Source organism: Falco biarmicus, chromosome 18 (assembly GCF_023638135.1).
Source record: "Falco biarmicus isolate bFalBia1 chromosome 18, bFalBia1.pri, whole genome shotgun sequence".
In the NCBI taxonomy this organism is placed as follows: domain Eukaryota; kingdom Metazoa; phylum Chordata; class Aves; order Falconiformes; family Falconidae; genus Falco; species Falco biarmicus.
The window spans coordinates 3,941,375-3,967,034 of NC_079305.1; the positions used below are offsets into that span (position 1 = coordinate 3,941,375).

At 60.1% G+C, this 25,660-nt stretch overlaps 2 protein-coding genes across 6 annotated transcripts; both read right to left on the bottom strand.

Moving 5' to 3' along the window:
• Positions 1 to 1,895: 1,895 nt before the first annotated feature.
• On the bottom strand, positions 1,896 to 14,591 carry SLC39A14 (solute carrier family 39 member 14). 5 transcript variants are annotated; one of them, XM_056363079.1, is made up of 9 exons: positions 14,535 to 14,591; positions 10,532 to 10,807; positions 10,258 to 10,444; positions 9,361 to 9,530; positions 7,009 to 7,131; positions 6,733 to 6,918; positions 6,273 to 6,480; positions 5,572 to 5,756; positions 1,896 to 5,186 (listed from the first exon to the last, which is right to left on the bottom strand). In XM_056363079.1, exons 2-9 carry the CDS (start codon positions 10,790 to 10,792, stop codon positions 5,040 to 5,042), a joined length of 1,467 nt encoding a protein of 488 aa, XP_056219054.1. In that variant the 5' UTR covers positions 10,793 to 10,807; positions 14,535 to 14,591; the 3' UTR covers positions 1,896 to 5,039. The 5 variants fall into 5 exon arrangements, with proteins under 5 accessions (XP_056219054.1, XP_056219053.1, XP_056219055.1 ...); XM_056363078.1 differs by lacking the exon at positions 14,535 to 14,591 and adding an exon at positions 13,237 to 14,020; XM_056363080.1 differs by lacking the exon at positions 14,535 to 14,591 and adding an exon at positions 12,264 to 12,501.
• Positions 14,592 to 16,048: 1,457 nt separating this feature from the next.
• PIWIL2 (piwi like RNA-mediated gene silencing 2) lies at positions 16,049 to 24,849 on the bottom strand. The gene is made up of 21 exons (XM_056321729.1): positions 24,567 to 24,849; positions 24,398 to 24,488; positions 23,831 to 24,004; positions 23,622 to 23,732; positions 23,197 to 23,314; positions 22,927 to 23,051; positions 22,740 to 22,820; positions 22,283 to 22,396; positions 21,868 to 22,056; positions 21,655 to 21,739; positions 21,416 to 21,502; positions 21,115 to 21,255; positions 20,917 to 21,030; positions 20,353 to 20,541; positions 20,118 to 20,219; positions 19,896 to 20,015; positions 19,565 to 19,653; positions 19,148 to 19,253; positions 18,177 to 18,430; positions 17,707 to 17,814; positions 16,049 to 17,144 (listed from the first exon to the last, which is right to left on the bottom strand). The coding sequence occupies exons 1-21, from the start codon at positions 24,793 to 24,795 to the stop codon at positions 16,988 to 16,990; spliced, it is 2,784 nt and encodes a 927-aa protein (XP_056177704.1). The 5' UTR covers positions 24,796 to 24,849; the 3' UTR covers positions 16,049 to 16,987.
• Positions 24,850 to 25,660: the final 811 nt, after the last annotated feature.

Genomic DNA, 25,660 nt, shown 5'->3' on the forward strand with positions numbered 1-25,660 from the left:
CACCGCCACCACCACACCGCCCTCCTCCCTCTCTGTGTGTGTCCGTCCGTCTGTGTGTGTGTGTGTGTGTGTGTGTCTGTGCGTGTGCGTCCCCCGCGCGCGCGGCCACCGCGCACGCGCCGCCCCGCCCCGCCCCGCCGCGCACGCGCCTCAGCCCGCCGGGGGAGCGGGGCGGCGTCACGTGGGCGCCCGGCGTCACGTGGGCGCTCCCAGCCCCTTCCTGCCGCCATCTTGGCAGGGGCAGAGGTTGTTGCTAGGAGACGCGGGGGGGGGGGACGGGGGCAACATGGCGGGAGGCCTGTGTGGAGAAGGGTGCTATGCGCATCACCCTCTGCCTTCCCGGTCTGGTTCAGGGCCAGAAGAGGAAGCGGGGGAAGCCATACCACATAGCAATAAACCTCTGCTGCGCCCTTCTGCTAGAATGTGGTTGGGAAAAGCGTGCGCCCGGCATGCAGCTCGCGGTGCGTTGGGGTGTGGAGGCGTGCGTTAACGCTCCCACTGCAAAGAGCACTGATACGGAGAAATAGTGCAAAACAGGGACAATAAACATCGATTGTGGTGGTATACGTCCGCTCAAGGAGTGTAGGTATGGTGATTGGTCACACAACCATACAGTTTTAAGGAAATACCTACTCTTCTTCCTCTAACAAAGGGGCTATTTATAAAAAGGATGAGAAACATTCCAATGTTGTCTAGAGATCTCCTCGCTAAAGAAAACCAGATGATCGACAGGGACATGAATTAGCCGCAAACTTGCAAGACCACCACATTCCAGGCAAAGGACTGATAAGCTAATTAACATACGAAGCGAGAGTAGATGGGTTTAGGTAACAAATATGTATAGGCGTTAATTGAATATTCATTTGTTTTATTGTATAAATATGAGATGGTTCGTCACTTCAGGCACGCACGCTTGTGGTGGAGCGATCCCCCGTGAATCTGCGTGCAATAAACATACCTACTTTGTAACTTTCGAGTTACAGAGTTTAATTCCATACGTCAGCACGAAGGGCTTGAGCTTGCCTGAGGGTGACCCCAGCCAGCACGGCCTGCTGGGTTTAGCCTTTTCACTGAGGTGGGTAACAAACTTTGCAGGTATTCACCAAAACATGCAGATGTTGCAGCAAAATCAAGAGGCCACCCGAAGCCAAGATGCACAGGCCGGTAGCACTGCTGCCTGACAGCCGGCCTGGAAGCGCCGAGGAGAGAAAGCATGTCAGATGCATGCTGCGACCTTTCTTCCTTAATAGAGCATTTATTTTTAAAAAATGCCGCAGACTTTCAAGATTTGTTTTCTCGAGCCACAACAGGGTTTCTAAAAATTGTGCTTGCTGCTTGGAGCTGGAAGCTTGATGGTAATTGTATATAAAAAGGCAAAGAAAGCAAAGCAGAAAAGCAAAGTATGCTTTTCCTTTTTTTTTTTTTTTTTTTTTTTTGCATGCAGGGTGGAGATGCAAGGACACAAATAACGCTGCTCTGAGTGAGGCTCCCTCGTGTGATCTGGAGAGGAATACAGCATCCCACAGCCTCGGTCTAAAACCTCAGCTTCCCTCCAGCCAAACGTCAATGCTTGGAAATACATTTTTAAAAAAAAAAAAAAAAATTAACAAGGGTTTTTCGACTCTTAAAGGCGACTCCTGGAGCTCTGTGCAAGGCGGGCAGGCGGGGGAGGGAGGGGGGGGCTGTCAGTACCGTCTTCTGTCAGGCGCGCCGCACTGCACAGCCCTGGAAATTGGGGCTGGAAAAACGGGATTGCATCACCCAGCCCTTCCAGCCTGGCTCAAACCCTTCCCCTTGGAAAAATCCTGAAGCAGCAGAGCTCCCACCCCTTCACACCCCAACCAGCTCTGGCCACGGGGAGGTTTCTGCTGCTGGAGCACGCCTGCGACCCTCCGTCATTACAGAATATATTTTATTTATGGAATTTTACAAATAACTTTACAATTCACATGACATAAGTTATGTTCTTTGTTTCAACGCGTATCTCTTACAACACCTGAGTTACTGAAATACTGAGATGGAACTTGAGCTTTGAACTGGACACAGGAGGGGAAACATGGATGAAAATCCGTAACAAGCTCAATTTGGGTTGCTTTCCCTCCTCGTCCTCCTGCCTGCCCCATCCCTTCCCCGAAGGCGGGTACCAGCCTGCCCGAGCCAGGGACAGCAGCTCTCTCCCACTGCTCCTTCAGCAGAGGGAGGGTCCCTCTCTGCGAGGAGCCTTGTTTCTCCGAGGGGCTTCACCCCCAAATTTCTGGGTTGCAGATTTCTCAAAGTCAACTCAGTTAGCAAGAAACAGGGTTAAACTCGAAACGAGAAGACAACGGACTCATGATACCCACCATGTGCTGGGGGGGCCTGTACCGGCTCCCAGGAAGCCAAGAGTTGGTCCTTGCCACACTTCCAGCTCTCGGGGACGCAGAGGACCTCCCAGGCACAGCCTGCAAATGCCTCACGGTCCCCAGGGGACAAATGACATGATTTCCCCTGCCCTTCACCTCCAACGCAGAGGCTTTTCCATCCGCCTGCACCGCTGAACTGCTCCTGCCAGCCCCGACTTGGCCCTGGCAGCGCTACGGCTGCCCTCTGCCCCGTGGACAGCCGCCAGCGACACGGTGTTTTCCAAATGCTTCCTTGAGAGAGAAGAGAGAGGGCACATATGCCATTCAACGGACTCAATTTTTCCACATCAAGTCGGACGGGGCTGGCTGCAGCTCTCTCAAGCGGGGGAAGAGCGTTTCCGATACCACTCTCCTCCCAACTACTGAGAAATTAGCAGCAACCTAAAGCACGGGTAATGACTGCGAGGTGCTGCAGAGGTGGCTGGGTGCCCGAGCCAGGACAGACCATGCTGCTCCGAGGCGGCTCTGTCCCAGGGAGCAGCCGCAGAAGGAAAAGTGATTTACAACGACTGTCCGCACGAACAAGAGACGCTGCACGGGAAAAAGCAGAGCCCCGCTCTCCTTGAAGGCATCACCAACGGCAGCAAGCGGCCCGAAGACCATGTGGTACCTCTGGGTTGGAGAGTGCTCCCAAGAAGGCTCCCTGCTCCTTGACATGCTGAGATTTAACTTTCTGGGTGCAGGACAAAGCCAACAGCCTCCTGGGTGCCAAGGGGACAATGCCTGCCCTAGCCAAAGCCACCGAGAGCAGAGGTGCCAATCCAGGAGGATACCGGCAGTGCCACATCTCAACAGGCAGAGACCCAGGGACCCAGTGACAACTGTCAGGAGCCTAAGAGGAACATCATCCAGCTGGTACCTAAGGCAAATTAGGAACTACAGTGAGGTACTAGCAGCCAGCAATCAAACCAGGGTACAACGCTGCCGGATGGTGCTGAGCCTGCCCCAGGCTGTGCCGAGGACTGAGGTCCCTCGTTTCTCTTGCGCTGGGCAGGAAGAACACCCGGCACACCCTCTGCTTTGCTTTCCAACAAGGGTGGAAGGCGTGGGGAGCCTCAGCTTCAGCCCCCAGTGGCGAGCAGCACCGAGCCGAGGTGGCAGGATGGCTGTCACCCCGTCACACACCGTCACGGCCACCTGCACAGGCAGGGAGTGAAGGAAAACACCCAGCGACAAGCCATCCCTGGCACGCACGCCAAAGCACTTCCCAAAGCCACCGGCACCCACTGCTTCATCCCAATCCAGCGCCAGCGCCACCAGGGTAAGCTGCCTGAATTGGCTCCCGATTACCAGCATGGCCACAAACCCCCCCACCGCCAGGTGCAGGATAAGGCTTGGGGGGAGAAGAGGGTGCAAGGGAACCTCAAGCAACACAGGTGGGGCGGGCAACATTATCAATATGATAATAAGTCAATTCACCTAGTGAATCTGGGGAAAGCCAGCCCAGAAGCAGAGCCGTGAAGTGCCTGTAACACCCTTCTCTGACTACTCCCTAAGGCTGGAAACACACAACCTAAAGAGGTTCACAGTCTATTATTTTTTTTTCTTTAAAAAAAACAAAAAACAACCCACACCCCACCACCACCCTACCCTAAACCTCAGCAACTCAGCAGCATCAGTGTTTAAAAACCGGCGTCCCTTCTCAGGTGCCCAGGGTGAGCTTGGTCACAGCCTAAGGGCCGATCCCCTGGGCTGGGGAGCCTGTGGGTGGGCAGGGGCTCACCGTCCGGCTCTGCCCTTGCCCCACGTTGCCCTCATGCCCTTCTCGCCAGCGTTGCCATGTGGCTGCCCTCACAGGAGAAGGTTGGGGGCTTTTCCCCCCACCATACAGCAGCAGGGACCTAAGGGAGGTAAGGGCATCCTGCTAGCCTTCTCCCAGCCACTGCCCCACGCCAGCCTGTGTGTCAGTCCGACCCGCATGAGGCGTGGTTTGGTGTCCTCTGCTCCAAGCGCTGACACCCAGAATGTGCTTTTTAGAAAAAAAATAAACCAAAACCCTCTTCACCCTGCTGCTTCTCCCAGGGCATCGTTCAGGCTGACAAGGCAGAACAGGAGCAAAACCAGACGTGGCTCCAGAGACACGCTTCTGAAGTCAGCAGGGGTGATGCTCAAATCGTGAGTTGTGCTCCCCGAGCCTCCTCTTCCTCAGCAGCCCTCCATGCTTGGAGAGCACAGCTCTGAGGACTGGCTGGTAGGTAACTCTCCGAGAAGGGTCTGTCCCAGTCTGTCCCCATCACGCACCCCCTGCAAAGGGGTCAGGAGAGCGTCACATCCCATCGCACCGCTCCGAGCGCAAGGAGGGGAGCAACACGGCTAGAGGAGCTCCTGTCTCCTAACTCCATCCTTCCCAGGAGATGTGAGGAGGGAAGGGATATGACACTGGAAAAAGATCCTCTGGTCAGTTCGGTCCTACGGGAAAGGGGATTAAGTTCCCCTCAGCCTTAAACCAAAATAAAATTAAGTCTGTGGAATAGCTTTAAAAGCAATGCCTCTTCTGTAGTGTGATGTCAGTGCCCGCGAAGGTACCGTCATATGCTTGCAGCAGAAAAAGAAAAGAAAAAAGAAAAAAAAAAATGCCCCTTCCCCCCCCAAAAAAAGAATGGAAAAACGGGAACATGGCTGCGAGCTGGGCTGGTCCTACCCTATCTGGATCTGGCCAGAGTACATGGTGAGCAGCACCATGATGGTGAACCCTGTCAGCAGCCCTGCGTTCTGGATGGCGAAGGTGATCAGCGTGCTGCCGTTCTGCTCGTCCTCCTGGCTGACCTCATTCATTTCGGGGAACTGCGGGGGAAGAGAAAGCGATGGCAGGGCTCAGCAACAGGAGCGGCTCTGTCCTTCCCCGCTACTTCCCACCTTGTGCCACTATCCCGGCAAATATTCACCACCCATCCCAGGGCTCTCAGCCAGGTCACCGCGCCACCAGCCCAGGAGGCAAAGCAAAGCGGAGATGAACACCGGCCACTACAGACAGCACTCGCATCTGCCAGGGGGACAGAGCAAACGTCCCCCTGCGCTCTCCATGCCTGCCTTGCCTCCAAGCTGAGGGCAAGCCAGAGCTCTTCCTAGCCAGGCCAAAAAAAAAAAAAAAAAAAAAAAAAACCAACAAAACAAAAACCTGGCAAGGTCCTGACCGCACACCCGGCAGCCCCCTGGGCTCAGCACTTACCATGTCAGCCAGCGCTATGTACAGAAACATCCCTCCAGCCAGAGCGAAGATCCAGTTGGCAGAGAAGTGGCTGCCAGCCACGATGCCAAAGGCCAAGCCCACGTAGCAGCAGCAGGCGGAGATGAAGTTGAAGAAGAGCGCTTGGCGGATGGTCATCCCGGCGTTCAGCAGGATAACGAAGTCCCCTGGGGGAGAAGAGGATGGGGAGGATGAGGAGGGAGGGGGCTGTCACTGGGCAGGCAGCAGCATCGGGCCAGCGCCGAGGTGCTTGTGTTCAGCGCTTGGTTTTGCCCAAGGTCAAGCGTGGGCTCCCTGTGCCCGCTGGAGCCGGGCGCTGACCACACCAGCTGCCTGCCAGCGCCTGGCCCTGCCTGCGCATAAATTTCAGACATTCAAACCCAAACCGCTGCCTGCCTCCCCCCTCCCAAACCAACGAGGTGTTGGGTTTTTTCTTCAGATGTCTCCATCTAAATTTAAATCTCAGACATCATATTACCTCGTTATTTTTAGAGCGGCAATTACTCAGTGTAGCTTACAGCCTTGCCTTGCCTTCCCCCCGCCCCCCCCCCGCATCATTACTTTGTTTATTCCACCCCACATTTGCCTTTCTCTTGAGAAAAAACAGATAGGACGAGGAAAGCGGCAGGGTTAGCATTAAAGAGGGACAAGTTCTTTCTTGCTTTCCCCGAGGACTCACGTACCCAGCTCGTGTGGGAACTCCTCACAGAGGATGGCCACAGAGGTGCTGATCCCTTGGAAGACGGAGACGGTAAAGGAAGCCCCGATGGCCAACCCGTCGATGAAGTTGTGGAGGCCGTCGCTGAGGGTGATCATCCACGCCAGCGTGCCGATGTCGGAGTACCGCACCTCCTTCAGCCAGTAACACGCGCTCTGGGAGGCCTGCAGGTCCTGCCACAGCACCCCAGCTCAGCACCCAGACAGTCTGGGGGCATCACTGCTTCTTCCGCCGGTCAGGGGAACCCACCCTTCCACGCATTAAATCCACAAAAGGCTTGACCCGAGCCGTTCGCTTCCCACCACCCACAGAGGACAGAGGAGGGAGGTGAAATGGGCTTCAAAACTGCTCTTCTTCACTGACAGGCAAGTCAGTTTTTGTTTTCCCACGTGCCCGCCCGCAACCCCACAGGACGAGGTACTAACCTGGACAGACAGGGAGCCCACCACAACCTTCTCATCACCAGACGGGGTCTTGCACTCCAGCTCGCTGGTTATGTGTGGGATCATGTGGTCCAGGTCCCCGTTCTGCAGCTTCTCAGTGATGCCCTCCTCCTGGTCCTTCTTGGATGGCAGAGCCTCAGGGCCGTAGTGGCTGTGCCCATGGTGATGCTGCAGGACAGGGGGATTCACGGGTGTCAGCTGCCCCGCCATTTCTGCCATTCGCCCCCCGGCCCCCCAGCAGCCCCAGCTCAGCCTCACCTGGTCCTTCTGCTTTAGGAGCATCTTCAGGACCTTCTCTGTGAAGAAGAAGAGGTAGAAGCCTCCAAACACCACAGCGGATTTGGAAACGTAATAATCTTCTTGAGGGTTGAACCCAAACGCCTGCAGGCAACAGGGGACAAGTGACAGGCCTGAGGAGCAGTCTCTGGTAGCATGCCTGTCTGCCTCTGCCCTGGCACCTCTGGGGCAACATCGGTGCTTTCTAACCTCTCTCTAAGCAGCAGCTGCTTTGGGGACAAGCTCAGAAGATGCCTTCATGCACCTTTAATCTCCCTCAGTCCCCCAGCTGAGCCAGCTGTGCCCCAAGGCATTGGATCCACCACCCTGCACTGGAGCAGGGATGCTAAAAGCAGGCTTAGAAAGCCTTCGCTGTCTCAGCACAAAGGCCATCTGCCCTTAGGGCTGGAAAAGGCAATAAAATAGCGCTCCTCTGCTTGAAGCAGACCGGAGGTCTCCCTGGAGCAATTCCCTTCCAAAGAGGGGTGAAATGCCAGCTCCAACTGCAGCCCCGATGGGCTTCCAGCCTCCCTACCTCGCTCTCGGCTCCCCTCCGACGCCGCCTTCCCCTTCTCCAGCCAGCGAGCGCCCAGAGAGAAACAGCCCCCGAGAGAGAGAAAAGGACAGACCCAACGGTCCTCACCCTACCTCGGGAATGAGCTGGAAGAGGGCGTTGGAGTAGAGAGTTCCAATCGCCAGAGCTATGAAGTAGAGGAGCAGCCGCTTGTAAAAGGTCTTCTTCATGAAGGGCACCACACTGGCTCCCACCAGCGAGCAGAGGGAGATGACGGTGACGCAGAGGAAACCGTAACCCCAGACTGCGGCGTGCATGCCAAACCCACCCCGGGGGAATCGGACGAGGGGAGGTTGTCGGAGGGAAAGGAGATCAACGTGGGGAAGCAGAGGGAGGGGAAGAAATCCACACCAAAAGGAAAGAGAGAGGAGGGAGGGAGAAGGGGGGAGAGAAGAGGACATTCATTAGTGATTTCTTGTTCATCTGGCAGTGGTTCAAGAGCGGTGAACCTGGTGCTGAGTGGCTCTGGATATGGCTCTTTGGGAAGGGTTGGAGGGACAGCCCGCTGCGGGGCTCACACAAACTGGGAGAGCAGCCCTCCCTGGGAGCAGGCAGCTCTCTTGGTGCTGGGCTGGAGCTCAGTTTTGGCAGCCAGGCTGTTTCAGAGCCAGCACCCCAGCTCTGCTCCCTGAGCCCCGCAGGACATCAGGCTGCCATTCCAGTGCCACAGAGCGCCGAGGTCCCCCGAGCATCTCTCATACGCTCCATCCTCGTCCTGCAGCCCGGAGAGATGCGGCCGGTCCCCGCAAGCCATGCTGGGATGCTCCGACTGACGGCGAGGGTGGAGCGTACGTAAGGCATTTCAATTCCTGGCAGATCAGGAAATATAGGCGCTTGGTTTTTACGTTTGGCAAATAAAAGTCACAGTTCTGGAGCTGAAAAGGAGCCTGGAAAAAAAACATCCCTCCCCCACCACGGATGAGGTGTTTGCTGCCTGATGGCAAAGCAGGCAACACCGGAGAGGGGCAAAACTCAGAGGGAAGGTTGCACCTTAAACACTGGATTTTAAGGCTGGATGCGCCGGAGCTGGGATCCAGCTCATCATCTACCCAGGAGCCACAAGCGTTCTGCAAAGCCACCTGGACCAGGGAACCGAGGAGGCACACGTGTTTTGAAAACGTCCAATCTGAGAGCGTGTGGGTGTATTTATTCAACTCCGGAACTGTGCAATTACAACACAATTAATTTGCGATATATCGGTCGGTCCCATCAGAGCACCAGGAAACCTCGCGTAAGCCTAGACCCTTGCAGGAACATCAGCCTTGTAAATCAGGGGGGGAAATAAAAGGCAATTAAAACATTTGTAAAAGGTGGATGACTCAAGAGGAAACTGGTGCTTCTCTGGGCTGTTACACCGATACTTCCTCTGCCTCGCAGTTCTTTCCATCCAGCTCATGCCAGTGCCACATCTCAGCGGCCTCAGAGCACATCCCTCCAAGGGATAAACGCCCTTGCAAAGCAGACACAGCCCCCAGGGCAGGAGCAAACAGCTTCTCCCAGCACCTTCCCAGACTTCAGACCTAACCAGCAGCACTGCAAGGACCCAGCAGGGCTGGAGGACACCTCCTCCCCGCACTGCCTGTGCACTCGAGAGGGTTTCCTGGTGCTCAAGAGGGGCGAGAAAAGCCCTGCAGAGCCCCTGAGACAAGCCCTCAGCCTCGGGTGGTGGAGGGGTCGGTACGATTCGGCAGGGTGGAGGCAGAGAGGGTGCCTGGAGAGCTGCCCTCGGAGATGGGAGAGGCAGGGACTTTCTACCGCACCTCTGGGATGAGCTGGAAGAGCGCGTTAGAGAGCAGCGTGCCGATGGAGAGCGCGATGAAAAACGTGAGGACCCGGCTGAAAAAGGCCTTCTCGGTACACGGTACGATGAAGACTCCGAGCAGGGAGGCCACGTTAATCATTGACACACTGAGAAAACCAAAGCCCCACACTGCGGAACGAGAAGAAACGAGGGCCAGACATTACCGAGGCTCTCGGCGCGGGGAGACGGGGAGGACCCCGAGACCCTGGATTCGGGCAGGTGGAAGAGGCTGGCTCCGGGTCTATGCCCCCACGCCGGGGCCGGCCTCGCGGCACCGGAGTGTCTCTCCCAGCGCTCTGGATGCTTCAACTACAACAAAAACCGTCATTTTTGTTGCAGGGCAGGTGGAAACGAAACCACCAGGTTCCTTGGAAGAGCCAGCCCCAGCCCCACGGCCTGGGAGAAGCCAGTGCTGTGCTCAGGACAGCTGATCCAAGACCTTGGGCATCGTCAGGACCTGGATGCATGGAAGCTCATTTAGCATCCGCTGGTGGCTGGAGGCCTGCAGGTCCCTAAACGTGCCAAGTCACCCTCTCGCACCCACGAGGGCTCGCAGGAAGGTGCCCCCTTTACCCAGCTATCCCGGCGAGCCGTGCCAGGCACAGCCCTGACCCGCGATGTGTGTAACTGGGGGGCAAAACCATGCTGCGAGCCCACAGCACAAAGTACGCCGAGGAAAACCCGTCAGGACTCCCTGCCGCTGCAGGCAAGCTGCCTCCTTTTGTCTCTGCCAGACCGCCTGTGTCCCAGAGCGGAGAACGGGAACTGGCTGTCCCGCAGGTCCCGGGGTGCCTCATGCCCCGAGCTCCGTGCCCAGGGACGGGCAGCGCTCATGCCCCCCCAGTTCCCCACTTACCTTCGGCCGAGCTGGGTCTGCTCTCCTCCGTCTGCTCGTTTTCCTCATTTTCCAGGTTCTCAGAGGCGCACGCCCTCGACTCCAGCTGCTGCAGGATGGTGGGGCAAAACTCCTTGAACTCGCTGTGCCCCACGGCGGAGCCCTCGCTCAGGTTGTGGATGGCAAAAAGCTCGACGGAGCTGAAGCACTGCGGAAGGGAAGACACAGGCACGTGCCTTGAGACTCCCGCAGCAACATGAGGAGGCTCTGGGGGTCTGCAGAGCCCCTGCCTTACCCGGGAGAGGTTCACATGCTGCTGCGGCGGCTGGGAGACGTTGGCGTGCCCCACTCCCACGTCCAGGCGGTTCAGCAGGGCCTTGAGCTGCTTCAGGCTCAGGGTTTCGCTCTCACCGTACCGCTGGAGGAGATCCTGCAGGAAGGAGGCTGCGGAGAGCGCCGGTCCCACGGCATCCCTGCCTGCCCAGACCCGTGGGCAGGGGAGAAGGCAGAGCAGCACGAGCAGGCAGCAGCCCCGGGAGTCTGTGCTGGGGGTCATGGTGTCTCAGGGATGCTGGAAGAGAAGCCAGGCGCTGCCGTTAGCTTCAGCATCCACAGCAGCTCTGACCACCGCTCTTCCACCCACGTCTCCATCAGGAGAGGGCAGGTTTCTTCCCCAGAGAGCCCCAGGCCCAGGAGGGACACAGCTTTGCGCAGAGCTGGGAGCACCCAGATCCCGAGGGGGGGACTCGGCACCTTCCCACAAGATCAGCTCCTTCTCCACCCTGAGCCAAACGCCCGGCACCACCTCCCCAAGCACCCCGCTCCCCCGGCTCACCCTAGCCGTGTGCCGAGGGGTGGGGGGCTGCCGGAACGCGGCTCCCGGGGGCTCTCCAGCTCTGCAGCGCCTCGGGATCCCTGGGGAAGAGCAGCCAGTGGTCGGAAAGCAGGCAGCAGTGTGCAGGCAGGGCTGCAACGGGGATCCCAACGCGTGCCTCTGCCAGCGGCACAGCCGGCAAACCCCAGCAGCAAATACCAGCGCCAGCACCGAACCCAGCTCTCCGCGGGGCGAGGGAGTCACGCACCAGCCCCCCCCCCCACGCTAATGCCACGTTGGGTCCCCCTCATACCACGGAGGCTGGGACACGCACCCCTCAGGGACCTCTACCCACCCACGCTGGCGTTCGGAGAACACGGGAGCCCAAGGGCCAGAGGTGGCATTTTCATTAGGTTATATTTTAACTACGATAATTACAACGAACCGGTCCTTCCCAGCCACAACTGTAGATGCCTTTAGAGTATTTGCCTAGAATCAATCCTTGCCCTCTCCGCTCCTTTCATATAAGCCGAGAATCAATAAAAGTGGGGTGGTGGAGACCGGGGGAGCTGGGGTTCACCTGCCAGCACATGTTGGGGGCAAAGGAAGGGGCTCAGAGAGAGGGCGGGTGGCCAGGCACGACCTGCACGTCCACCCTGGGCACCACCCAAGAGGCTGGAGCGGGGCCCAGGCTGCCTTCCTGGAAAAGCTTCACGGAAAGGTGGATGGTGAATTTGGGATTCACAAGGACAAGCAGAAAATAAGTCGCTACCCACTGCTTCCATGCACCCGGCTGCCATCCTGTTCCCAGCCCGGGGCTCCGCTTCTCTCCCAGGGGTTTGGGCACACGCTGCCTCGTGGTTTCCTCTTCCCAGAGGCTCCTTCGGGGTTTGCAGCCCCAGGATGGTTCCTGTCCCATTGCGCACGGGGCCCCATCCAGCCCAGTCTGCCCTGGCACAGGACCTGCCACCCCAGCCAAGCCATGCTCCCGCCGGCCACTCCGGCATCGCGCCACAATCAGCCTGTGCTGACGGTTTGCAGATTTCGGTCTCCTCCAAAAACAAGCCCAAGACATTTTTGAAGCCCGGCCAAACAATTGTTCTGAAAATAACCTGGGGCCGGGTTTGCAAGGCACGGGGCAGCAAGGCCAAGCACGGCGGGACCCCGTTTCCCCTCCAGGACACCCACATTCCCGCAGGTTTTACAAGCTTACCACCACTTTGCGAGCTTTGTTCTCCAGGAGAGCGCGCAGGCCTGGGAGGTTTTAGCTACCTCCTGCCAGAGCTTAGCTCGGATGCTTTGGCTTAACCCCTCTCCTCCCAAAATGGGGGGGGGGGACACACCTCATCTGGGGAGGTGCTGGCAACACCCTGCTCGGTGGGGGTACCCGAAGGACCTCTGCCTCTTCAGCACCCCCACAGCGAGAGCTGGACACCTTCCCCTGCCTCCCCCCTACCAGACCAGTCCTCCCTGGGCAGTGCCCCGTGGTCGCAGCCACCAGCCCAGGTGGCCACGTGGGACATCTGGGTGGCTGGTGACTCCCACAAGGTACACAAGCGCTGGCACACAGCCTACGGTGGCAAAGGCCTGTCCCAGTGGCAACCGTACCCCAGGATGGGGATGTTGGGTGCCTTTCCCTCTCCGTGCCGGCTGAGCGCTCCCCACGTCCCTCGCCTTGTCGGGAGCCACCCTGCCCAGAACACACCGATTATCACCGACCCGTGCCACGGCACGCAGCCCTCTCCAGTGCCGAAATCGCCCCTGGGGTTTCTCCCAAAAACCGGGCTGAGCCAGGTGCACCCAGGGTGGAAAACCGGACCTCAACTTTTACCCAGCTGCCAAACAAAAGGCAGGAAGCGGTTTGCAGGCAGAGCCGGGCAGGGGTTGGAATTGTACGGGCTCGCTGAGGGTTTAGGGCAGAAACAAGGTGGAGGAGCTGCCCCTTGGGAAAAGAAGGGCTCCAAGTGGAAAAATCCCGGGGGTTTCTGACCCCCTGAACATCACAGGGAGCCCAAGGCAAGGCAGGAGGGTGCCAAACACACCCAAACGCCCGCAACCGGGGGGCAAAGGGGAGCTGCAGCAAACACCCCGGGCACACAAAGCCCTGCTGTGGTCTCTCCATCACTGCTGCCAGCCGAGCGTGACCCCGCGCCCCCGCCAAAGCCCCCCGGCCTCCTGCCCACTACCTTCAAGGGCGTCCTCTTGCCGGCCACGGGACCTGCTCCTGGGGCCCCGAGAGCCGTGGTGCCGCGCACAGCCCAGCGCCTGACCTACTTTATCGCTCGCTGCCGCGCTGGGACAGGGCACAGGGAACAGACCTCTGCCACAGGAAGGGGATGCCCGGGCGGGCATCCCACGGGACGTGCCCTGGAGCGATGCCCAGCCGTATCGAGCGCGTAAAGGAGCTGCCCCGGCCAGGCAAAGCCCCCCTTCTTTCCCATCTTCCTTGGGTTGACTTCCCAGAGCTCATCGATCCCGGCTGCAAACCACCCCCCACCCCCCTCCAACCGGGAAGGTGACACCGGGAACAAGGAATGCTGGCAAAGCTGAGCACACGACCTCGGCGACGTCAGCCCCGCGCCAGACGCTTCCCGAAATCCCATGCATGGACAGCTCGGTGTCGCAAACCTGGAGGGGGGAGGAAAAACCCCAAAACCTCACCGGTCTGCCCCCCACCTCCTCCCGGGCGGTTTGCAGCCAGAGATCCCGACCTCCTGCCCGAGCAAAAGCCGCTCCACGTGTCTGGCAGCGCAGGCAGGAGCTGCCCGCTGGCAGGGAGAGTTTCCATGCCCTGGGGCACGTTGGCACCCGGGGGGGACAACGACTACGACGACGACGACACAGCAGCATCCCTGCTCCCCCTGCCTGGCTCCAGTTCCTTGTCCTTTAATTTCCCCGACCCCCCTGCCCACAGGCCCTGGTGCAGGCAGGTGGGCAGCAAAACCAGCTACCAGGAGCTTCCCCGGCTATTCCACCCCACACAGCCCCCCAAGTCCTGTCCTGGGACCCCCTGCGTGACCTGCCTGCTGCTGCTCCCCCCAGCCCTGCCCCATCCAGACACCAGTCCCCATCCCACGGCTGCTCCCCAGCCCCTTTGCCACCTGCCCCAGCCCTGCCTGGACCCACAGCGAGTCCTGGTGGTGCCAGACCCCACAGCTGGGTCTCCCACCCCACAGTCCACCGTTGCCTGCACCCTCACTTGGTCCCAGGCCCCACGGGCAGGCCCAAAGCGAGCCCCATAGCTGCCCTCAGGCCTTAGGACCGGTCCTAGACACCGTCCTGGACCCCAGAAGCCGGTCCCGGGCCCCACAGCCGGTCCCTGCATCCTTCCCTGCATCCCTCCCTGCATCCGCATCCCAGAGCTCGGGGCCCGCCCCGGCCCGGTCCCCCGCGGTGCCCCGGCCCCGTAGCCGGTCCCCGGCCCGCTCCCCACCCCGGCCCACCCCGGCCCATCCCGGCCCATCCCGGCCCATCCCGGCCCTACCTCCTGCTCCCGCTCCCGCTCCCGCCGCCGCCCGGGCCGCCCGGTCCCGGCCGCGCAGGGCGCACGCTCGGCCGGCGGCACGGGGAGCGCTCCCATTGGCCGGCGGCACGCCTGGCCCCGCCCCCGCCTTGGCCCCGCCCCCACGCGGTGCAGCGCCGGGCACCGCGTCCGCCGCGTGGCACGGCCGGGGGGGCACCGGGCACCCCACGGCCCCCCCACACCCCCTGGGGGCATCGGGCACCCCACGGACCCCCCACCCCTGGGGGCACCGGGCACCCCACGGACACCCCCCCACCCCCTGGGGGCATCGGGCACCCCACGGACCCCCCACACCCCCTGGGGGCATCGGGCACCCCACGGACCCCCCACCCCTGGGGGCACCGGGCACCCCACGGACACCCCCCACCCCCTGGGGACATCGGGCACCCCACGGACCCCCCACCCCTGGGGGCATCGGGCACCCCACGGACCCCCCACACCCCCTGGGGGCATCGGGCACCCCACGGACCCCCCACCCCTGGGGGCACCGGGCACCCCACGGACACCCCCCACAAACACCCCCTGGGGACATGGGACACCCCACGGACTCACACACACACACCCCGGGGGCACAGGGCACCCCACAGACCCCCCAGATCCCTCGAGGGGACACAGGGCACCCCACAGACACCCCCCAAGCACCCCCTGGGGGCATAGGGTACACCACGGACCCCCCAAACACCAACTGGGGGCATGGAGCACCCCACAGACCCCCCCAGGGGACATGGGATACCCCACAGAGTCCCCCAAGCACCCCCTGGGGGCATAGGGTACACCACAGACGCCCCCAAACACCCTCTGGGGGCACAAGGTACCCCATGAACCCCCCCAAACACCCCTTGGGGGCACCCCCCAGACCTCTCCCAGGTGGACCCCGTGGCCACTTCTCATGGGGTACAGGGTGCTGCACAGCCAGCCCCCCCCCCCCGCCAAGGACCCTGTGTGGGCATGGGGCACCCCAGAGACCCCACCCGAGGGGACACCCACGCCAGGAACCCTCCTGGAAGGGACCCAAGGGGCTCCAGGGGTGGGGGGCTGAGCCCGCCAGCCAAGGGCTGTCCCACTTCTCGCGGTGCCAAGGAGCCGGGAAGGACAAGGCAGCCTTTCTCCGCGCTGGCAGCAGCGATGGCGCGATATAAAACGCCGGCTGGTGGGAGGCCAGGCACACCGGGGGCCCAGCCGGGTGCCCCAAGCCCCCCCACTTTGGCCCCAGCACCCCTCCAGCCGCTTGGGGCCAAACACCCATCGGGGCTGGGCCAAGGCTGCCAAAGTCCGCTGGGATCGGCAAATAGAAGGGGATAAAAGGTGCTGGTGGCGTGGGGTGATGGTGAATGATTAACCCGCTGGGCAGCATCGTGGCACTGCCGTGTGTCCCCCCCCATCCTGGGACTCCCTCCGGGAAAGGGGGGGGGGTCTGGACATCTTCGCGAACACCCAGCCCCATCACGCCCCTCCCCGTGCCCAGAGGCAGCAGCTGCCAGCAACAATTTTATAGAAGTTAACTGAAAACTGCAGTTACAGAAAAAAAAAAAAAAAATCTTTAACTTTTCTGCATTAAAAGGGAGGGAAAAGGCTGGAAGTGGGGGGGGGGGTCCTCCCCTACCCCCACCCCTGCTGGTGCTTGCATTATGAGCGGGCTGGGGGCATGCTGAGGTGAAATCTTGGCGATTTTGGGGATGCTCTTGTGGCCCCTCCGCAGCCCCCTGCCAGCGGCTCAAACAGCTCTTGCCCACAGCGAAGAAATGCCTGAAAACTTCCCCGCTTCCAACCCGACAGAATAAAAAAAAAAAAAACAAAACCCAATAACAATAAAGGGCTTCTCCTTGAAAAACCAGTGACTTTTCAAGGATGTGCCAAGCAGCCAAACTGGAGCTGGCTCTCTTGAACAGGAGCTCGAAAAAACAAAGTAAAAATTTAAACCGGTAGTTGCCCCGCTGGCGATGTGAGAGATTGAAGGGGTAAAAATACCAGGAATCTTCGGGATTTGCATCCAGCACCTGCCCGGGGCCAGGCAGGCACAAGCAGCAGCCTGGGCAGTGGCAGCAGCATCACCGTTGGGGCTCGTTTACTCAAACCCCTTTGCTGGGAGGACTGGAAACCAGTGGGCAGAGACTGGCAGCCCTGCCGCAGCGGGGTTTTGCTCTGGGTTCATTCTCATGGTGATAAATCCTGAAAGCCCACTGATGCGGGGCCATGCTGGCACGTTTCCGAGCATCCTTTAAAAACAACAATAAAAATGAACCCAAGAAACCATGCACCCACTTAAATGTTTTTAAAAATAATTACCAAAAAAAAAAAAAAAAAAAAAGATACTTGGGGAAAGACAAATTGCCCTTGCAGGAGACTGAACAGCAGCGGCCGGGGGAGGGGGACACCACCGGGACCCCCTTCTCCCCCTGTCACCAGCACACCGGTTACAGGAAGAAGAGCTTGTCGCAGAGCTGGGTGCTGGGCTCGTGGTGCAGGATGTGTCCCGAGAGGAAGGCCAGCTTGTGTGCGTACTTGCAGGGCGCTGGGACCCGGATGGTGCCCGGCCAGTTCCAGTACAAGTGACAGAGCTTGAAAGTTAACCTGGGGACAGTGAGAGGAGCGGGTGTCAGCGCTCCCTGGCACCCTGGGCCTTGCGGGATGGTGGCTTCGGGGACGGATCCTGCTCCCTAAGGCAGCGCCGTGCTCCGGCAGCAGGAGCTGCAAAGGCTGTAAGGCCAAAGCTGCTTGCACAGGGTTGTTTTCTTCCCGATTGCACGAGCTAAAGGTCAGGCTCTGCCTGGGCACTGATAGCGGCTGATTGCACGAGTTACCCGGGTGCTGAGCCCTGCTCGAACCTGCAACAGCTCTCCCGCAAGGCCACCCAGGCCAGCACCCGGTGACACATTTTCCTTTATCACCTTTGCAATTAAATCTTGCCCAGGGAGGAGGTAAGACAGGCGCAACCCGCCTCCTCTCCCCCATCCCCCAACCGAGCCCTCCCAGTATGAAGAGCAGGCTCAGCCCCATGCGTGCGCGAGTACCTGCTGCCCTCCCCGCAGACTGTTATGCAAAAAAAAAAAAAAACCCCCAAAAAAACCCACCACAGATTTGGGTCTGGGGTGTGGCCCCCACACTGCAGGATGCTGTGGGGAGCTGCTCTTACCTCTGCAGGTGCTCGAAGCTGAGGTTGGCCGTGTTCAACACGCAGATGTAACGCGTGGGGATGCTGCAGCCTTGGCGAGAGCGATGGGCCACCAAAAAGAAATCCTGCCTGAGAGGGAAGGAAGGACAAAGGGGGCGTTTGCCTGCCGGTATTTTGGCACACCACGGGTTTTTGGCACACCAGGTTTGGGCTTTTTGTTGGTTTTTGGTTTGGTTTTTTTTTTTTGGCACACTAGGTTTGGGGTTGGTTTTTTTTTGGCACACCAGGTTTAGGAGGAGGGGGTTGGCACCCCACGTTTGGGGTTTTTTTTTGGCACACCAGGTTTAGGCTTTTTTTTTTTTTTTTTTTTGGCACACTAGGTTTGGGCTTGGGTTTTTTTTGAACGCCAGGTTTGGGGTTGGATATTTTTTTGGCACACCAGGTGCTTTTTGGGGCACCCCACGCAGCTTTCCCAAACGACTGCCACTCACCAGTCCAAGCTGGTGACTGTGTGGTCAATGACGGTCCCTGGAGGAGGGGACACGAACTGCTCCTCCTCCACGGTGTAAAAGTTGGTGCTGATTTGCTTCTGCACCACCACGACCACCATGCTGGGCTGGTAATTCTCAAAGGTCTTGAAGCACTTCTGCATCTGCGGGATCTCGTACTTGAGCACGGTGTCGAGCTGGCTGTCGGACACGCCGTCCCTGTATATGACAATCTTCTTGGGCAAGCAGTGGTTCATCTGGGGAAGCAGAAATCGGAAAAGCTCACTGTTTTTCCCCCCTGCACGAGGCACAGGGCTGGCTGGCAGGGGAAGATGCATGTCCCGGCAAGAAGCCGGGCGCTAGGTGCCCACCAGATCTCCAGGGCTCACAGTTTGGTGATTTTGCAGCCTGTGAGTTCAACCCATCACCCCTGAGCTTTGCAGAAAGCCCCCGACTATATTCAGCCCCAGCAAATGCATTTCACCCCAGTCTCAGAAGTGCTGGCAGGGCACAGAGCAGCAATGTTTGCACTAATCCGTTCGGTGACCAGCAAACTTCCCATTTTTCACGGATGTTTCTCCAGCACCCACTGATGGGAAAATCTCATGAGCGAGCCCCAGCCCCCACCCTGTCACACGCTGCTTTTCTCATGCTGGGGACATGGGACAAGGGGACAGGGCTCAGCAGTTCGATGCCGATACAAGCAGAAGTGTAACATGGCACTTCCCCCAGTGCAAACTAATTTTCCAGGCAGGTTCGCACGTTCCCAAGATAAGGGTGAGCCTCCCCAGGCACGCGTGGCTGCGGGCGCCACATCCAGTCCAAAGGCTGCCGAGGTGTTTGCTTGCTCGCACGCACTTGGGCTGAGAGTTTTTGGGTGTTTTCCTCTTGCTTCGAGGGGATATTAAACCATGGCAGGGTGTTTTGTTTGGTTTTTTTTTTTGATAACACTGGGCTGAAGGGTCTGGCCTCACCTCGTGAAACTGCCGGAGGGCATTGGCCAGGCAGAGCTGCAGGCTGTCGGCGATCTCTTGATGCGGCATCTGGAAGACCACCCTGGAGTACCACCTGGTGAGGATGCTGGGGACAGAGCGGGGATGAGCGTCAGGAATGCCCCTCACCAGCCAAAGTCCACCCAGCCGTTGCGCAACCGAAACCGAGCCCGGCTGGGCGCTCGCGGCACCTTTCCCAGCAATACGGCATCGAGGGCGCACCAAAGGCCACTGCTGCGTGGGCCGGCGGCCAGCGACACCCCCATAAACACACCGGCAGAGACCTTGCTGAGCACAGCAGCTGGGGAAGGCATCAACCCCCTCCTTTCCCAGCAAAGGGGAGGCAGCAGCGATGCCGGCGTGAGACCCCCAAGCCCGCACCCCCAGGGTGCCACGTACTGGTTCATGCTGGCCACGAAGCCGATGACGGAGCGCATCCCTTTGCTGCGGCTGTGGTAGATGTCCATGCCGATCACCATCAGCTGTTTCTTGGGGAAGGGAGGAAGGGGAAGGGAGGTGGGAGTTAGGGATAAGCCAGACACCTCCAGGCTGCCCTGCCTGGATCCCTCAAGCTGCGAGGGACGTCACACAGGCAAAACGGAGACGCCAACCCCGATTCTGCAGGTGGTTCATCCGCACCCCTGGAGGGAAGCTCATGACCACAACAGTTTACATCCCAGAGCTTGCAAACTCATCGCACACATGTGCCAAGTGGTTTCGCCCGCCTTACCAGGGGGATGTCGACCCCCCAGAGCTCGCCTCCCAGCTTGCAGTTCATCTGCAGCAGAACTTTCTGGACCACGGTCCTCAGCTTGCCCGGCTGGCCTGAAAGGGACTGCACGTTGATGACCTGCAAAGGGAAAAAAAAAAAAAACAAACGGGAAAAGTGAGGCTGGAGATGCCCACAGCTTCCCTGCACTGGTGATCCCCTTCTGCCAAGCCCCTCGCCCACCTGGGAGGGTACCGGGGACTGCACACAGCACAGCTTCTTGATGGCCCTGTACAAATCCTCCCGGCTGCTGGAGATTATGCACAGGAGCAGCTGCACCTTGTCCTGCAGGGAAGCACAGCAGGGGAGGGTGATGCATGGGGAGCAGAGAAGACCCCCAGCCCTCCCTAGAAGACACATTAACCTCATGCTAAGCTGCACTATCCCCCCCACCCCACCCCTGAGCCCGTCTCCTCACCTCGCTACTCAAAACGCTTTGGATAGTCTTGGCATAGGTCTCGATGCGGTCATCCTTCAGCTCCACCACGGTGGGATGGCTGACACGCATGCCGATGGGGCCGCAGATGCTCTCCATGGTGGCCACCAAAGTCTTTGCCACGTCCTGCAAGCGCTTCGGGTAAACCAGCAGCCAGTAATTCATGGCAATCTAGGAGAGAGGACAGTCCTCGCCTCAGAGCTGCGGCTGCCAAGCCATGCAGCTCCCAGCCCTGCAGCACAGGGGGAAAGGTGGGAGAGGGAAAAAGGCCCAAGAGGAACCTAAAGGGCACACAGCATCCAATTCTGGCAGTCCAAAAGCCTTCAGCCACGCCAGGAGGAGGTGGGAAAGCAGACACTGTGGCTACGTACCTCTAACATCCTTTGGAAAAACAGGCTGAAGCATAAAGCCAACATAAATAAGGGAAAAATTTTAGCTTGAACAAGCTCAGATGGGAGTGGGGCAGATGGGATGCCAGCACTAAGAAAACCCATCCCAGTTTTCAAACAAGGGGATGTTGTTGCAACAGCCGAGCCGCAGGCCCACCGCTGAGATGGAGGCTTCTCTCGTGACTTCCTTGCTCCACCTCAGGTCCTCGACGGGGATGAAGGAGCTGTGCCGCAGGTTGATCCTCTCCGCGGGCAAGATTCGGCCTTGGGTCTGAACAGAGCAGAAATCCATGGCAGTTCCGATGCCACTGCGGTGTGGCCGTTGCTTGCGTTCCTGGCACGCCACAGCCCCTACCCTGTGGATGTCTGGGTCCAGGCTGAGCCCCCAGCGCATCAGCTCCTGCGAGGCCTCTGGGTTGTCCTTGATCCTGCGCAGGAGGCTGGCGAGACACGTGTAGTGCTGCTTGGGGCTCTGCAGCATCTCCTTCATCAAGTCCTGCAGCGGGCGGGTACAAGAGGAGGTGGGTTGGGGAACTCCTGGGTGTGATGGGGGACTCTGAGCTCCTCCCAGCAGTGGCTGGCCAAGGCCCAGCTCTCCAAACCGGGCAACACCGGCTCGAGTGAGTAGGGACCCTCAGATGCAAACATGCTCTGACCTTCACCATTCGACTGTCCTTCCTCATCTCGCGGACCCCGGTCATGAAGGTGAGCTCTGGCACGAGCAGCACCAGGTCCAGCTGACGCTGCAGGGAGGGGGGACAGCACCATCAGCACCCCAAGGGGGCTGCAAGCTCCTGCCCTCCTAGCGATGGGCAGGGCAGGGCAGGGGCTGGAAGAGCCAAGAAAAAACCATGGGACTCAATGTCCCCTCCCCAGCTCACTGTGCCTGGCTCACCTTCCCATCCGACGTCTGTTTTGCCCTGGGCCTGTGGACAAGCAGCGGCTGGTCCAGCTCCCTGATGGTGATCCCATAAGCTTTGCTGGAAAAACAGCAGGGAGATGGCATCAGGTGAGGTGTTCCTGCTCAGGCACCTCAGGTCAGAGCCAGGCATCAAGCCCTTCCCCACAGAGAGACGCTCATCCCAAGGGATGCTCCACCAGTCCCTACCTGTAGTAGTCCACAAAGGTGATCTCCTCACCGCTGAACAGGGTGAAACTGTCCCTTGGGGTTTTGTTCCAGTCGATGTCGTTGATGTGGTAGGTGCGGTTGTTGTAGCGGGTGATGACCACGCTGCCCACCAGCTGCTTGAAGCACTCCTCCTGAAAGCTGTTGAGACTTTGCCTGTAGATGGTATGCCTGCGGCAGGGAGAGAGGGAGGAGAAGCAGCTCACGGCAATGCTCTCTGCGTGTGCTACCCCAAAAATAAAACACCTTTTGCCAAACAGCACCAGTGGCCTGCAGCCTGGCCAGTGCCAGTGGCACAGCCCTCGCCAAGAGCCAGCCCTGGGCACGTGGCTGCTGGAAAACCACCCTCGTGCCTAACGCCCCGCGGGGCTCCCCTGGGTTTTCTCCCTTCTCTTACATGACGTTCAGGATGGAATCACTGTGGATAACTTTGTGGATGGTATCGACCAAGAGGAAGAGGCCACCGTCCTTCTTTCGGATGCTGACAGAGTATCCCGGCCAAATCTGCAGCCTGTGCCCCGAGGAGAAGATGCCCAACGGCACCTGGGTTAAAACTGGAGCTGCCCACATGGTGCTGCCAGAGGAGCCAGCAGCTGCCTCCCTCACCAAGGAGGGCTCGAAACCCATGGGGATTTATTTCCCAGCTGGCTGCCAGCTCTCAGCTAATAACCCCTGAACTGCACTGCAGAAAACAGGCACTCTGAGGTCAGGCTAACCAGAGCTGGCTGAGAGAGCTGATCTGGCAAAGACTTCTGAATTTCCAGCCTCACACCACTGCCAAGGGGAGAGGAACAACCCCACCTCACGCCCACGTGCCTGGGCGGCAGCAGGGAAAAACTGTGACCAGCGCCCACCTGTAATGCTGTAACACGGTGGCCTGGTCAGGTTCAAAGAAATTTCTCCCAATGGGCTTCATATCCAAGATTCTCATCACCCTAGGGAAGGAAAAGCAGGACTCGCTCAGGCTCGGTGGGCAGGAGGAGGAGGGTCTCTTCCTTGGAGGTCAGCGGAGGCCTGGGGTGGGTCTCGGCCGTCCCTCACCTTCGGAAAACCACATTGTAAAAGGGGACGCAGAGATCCGAGCTGGGCTCGAGGACCTTGGTTATCTGGATGGTGATGGTGATCTCCTCACTGTCACTCCCCCTCTGAGCCTTCAGGCTGACAGGCTGCAGGGTGAGGTGGTGCATCAGCCGGGGCAGGAGAGATGCTCTCCCACCCAGCACGTGGGCCAGAGGCCCCAGGGGGGGCACCCCTGTGCCCCCCAGTTGGGTAGAACAACCTCACCCTGGCACAGATCGCATAGCCCCTTACCTGGGGGAGCAGTTTGGGCAGGTAGAGGATGGAGCCATCAAACGCAGTCACATCCCCTGTCACCGCCTGGTGCTCCTTCAGCATGGCGAAGCGTGTGCTCCTGCACTCCACCTCTGGGCTGCCGGAGACAGGGATGCATCACCTCCATCACCGGCTGCTGCTGGCAAGTCTTTTAACCCTCCTCCACCCTCAGCAAGACCCCACTCCGGACTCCAAAAAACCCACGGGGAGGAAAAGCCAGAGATCATTTACTTTGCTGCCCTGCAGGTGCTCAGCCCGCAGGCACCGTGGCTGCGCCGGCCGCTCCATCTAGCGGCTACCATGACAGAGAGAGGGAGGGAGAGACACAGACAGCTCTACCCAGGGCACCCACCCTTCTGCGAGGGGCTGGGGGGGAGCCTGACCCCCCAGGCCCCCACCAATACCTGAAGGTAACGTGGTACTGGTAGACAGCTTCGTTCTGGCAGGAGATTTTAACTGAGTTCAGCCCCACGGCTATGGCAGTTCCCTTCACCGTCGGCTTCAGCTCTGGTGCCCTAGGAGAAATGGGGCTGAGGCAGGGGGGTCAGCTGCAACCCCCACCAGCACCCGGACCCCAGAACGGGGGGCTGAGGCTCGCAAGCCCTTCACTTACGGTGTGCCCGCAGACGAGGGGGTCCGTGGGGCAGACACAGGCAGCAGAGTGGGCTGATGTCCCGGTGGGCGCAGGGTGGGCACAGCAGTGGTACCGGGCTTTCCACGGAACGGCACAGTGGGGTGTCTCATGGGGGGGCCGGGCAGCGTGTTCCCTCTGCCTTTGAACAGCATCCTGCATCCCCGGTGGGAGGTAAGGTAGGGGGGGGTGGGGGCAGAGGTGAGCGCTGGCACGCTGAGAACACACCAGCGGCATCCTGGCTGCAAACCTCCGGTGATGGCCCTCCCCACCACCCCCTCGGTGCAGCCCCCTGGACCCCCCCTCCACACCCCCCACACAGCTGAGACTTGGACACGCAAAACACCAAGTTTTGGTGGTGAGGGACCAAGCTGGCCAGGGCACTGACAAGCGGAGCAGGAGGTGGTGCAAGCAGTGGCTCGGTGAAGCCAGTGGTGTCACCTGCAGCAGTGTCACCCCCCTGCCCGCTGCCACTGGGGCTGGCAATTAGCCACGGGGAGGACTCGTGGCCAAGGCGGGCACAGGGACAGAGGTACAGTGGGGACTCACCGCCCGCGCGTGGGGCCTGCTGCCCCCCAGGCATCCTCGACCACCGGGCTGTGCCGTGCCAGCACCTCTGCCGTGCCAGCGCTGCAGCGGCCTGCGGGAAGGAGAGGGCACGGTGGGCAGCAGCAGGGGGGCCGGCTGGGCAGCCCCTACCCCCAGCACAACCACCTACCGACGGGCCAGTCCGCCGGCTCCAAGGGTGGGGGGCAAGGCCCCTCGCCGAGGCCTAGGCCACACAGCAGGGCCGACAGCGGCACCAGGGAAGGCTGGGGCTGGGGCGGGCCGGGTGGGGGCAGGCGCTGAGCAAGGGCCCACAGCCCCCCCAGCCGGCCCGGGGCAGCGGGAGAGGCAGCGGGCGCGGGGCCGGGGCCAGGGCCGGGGCCGGGCCGCCGTGGCTCCATGTAGGCCCCGTCGAGGCCGCGGCCTACCAGCTGCGAGCACGCCGCCGCCGCCGCCGCACTGCGCAGGCGCGGCCACACCCACCCACCGCCCTCCGCTCTTATTGGGCAGCGCGATGGCCACGCCCCTCACCGCCCAGCCCTGTACTGGGGGGCGGGGCTCAGCACCGCGGACAGCGCCCGCCGCGGGGCGGCGCCGGGGGCAGATGGGGGGGTGTAAGGTGGGACGGGGGGGGGGGGGGGCAAGGCGGGATATGGGGGTTAATATGGGATACAGGGGGTAGGCAGGATATGGGGGTGAGGTGGGATGTGGGGGGGCAGCGCGGGATAAGGGGGCTAAGATGGGATGCAGGGGGTAAAGTTGGAAATGGGGGGGGGGGCTAAGATGGGATGGGGTAAGGTGGGATACAGGGGCCAAGATGGGATAAGTGGGTCTAAGATGGGATACAAGGGGGTAACATGGGATGTGGGGGGGCAAGATGGGTTATGGGCTGGGAAGCAGCCCCCCTGCCTGTGGGGGGTCTGAGGGGGGGTCTGGTTCCATGATGGCAGACAGTTGGGCAATGCAGTCATCCCCTGCAAAAGACACGCAGCCTCCCACCACCACAGCAGGGACAGGGTGGTGGCCACTCACTGCCCACCCCCCCACCCCCCCAAGGAGTCCTGGTGGTCCCTGCAGCCATGCCCAGGGCCAATGATGGTCCCTGGGGGGTGGTCCCACCCACCTTGCCCCCTCCACGCTGCTTCCTTAGCCCAGAGCAGGGCAATGCCCTCCCCCCCCCGCCAGCCCCTGGGATGCTCAGCCCCCTGGCACAGCCCAGGAAAGGGTGGGGGGCTCATCCCAGTGGGCCCCAGCGCTGTGCAAGGT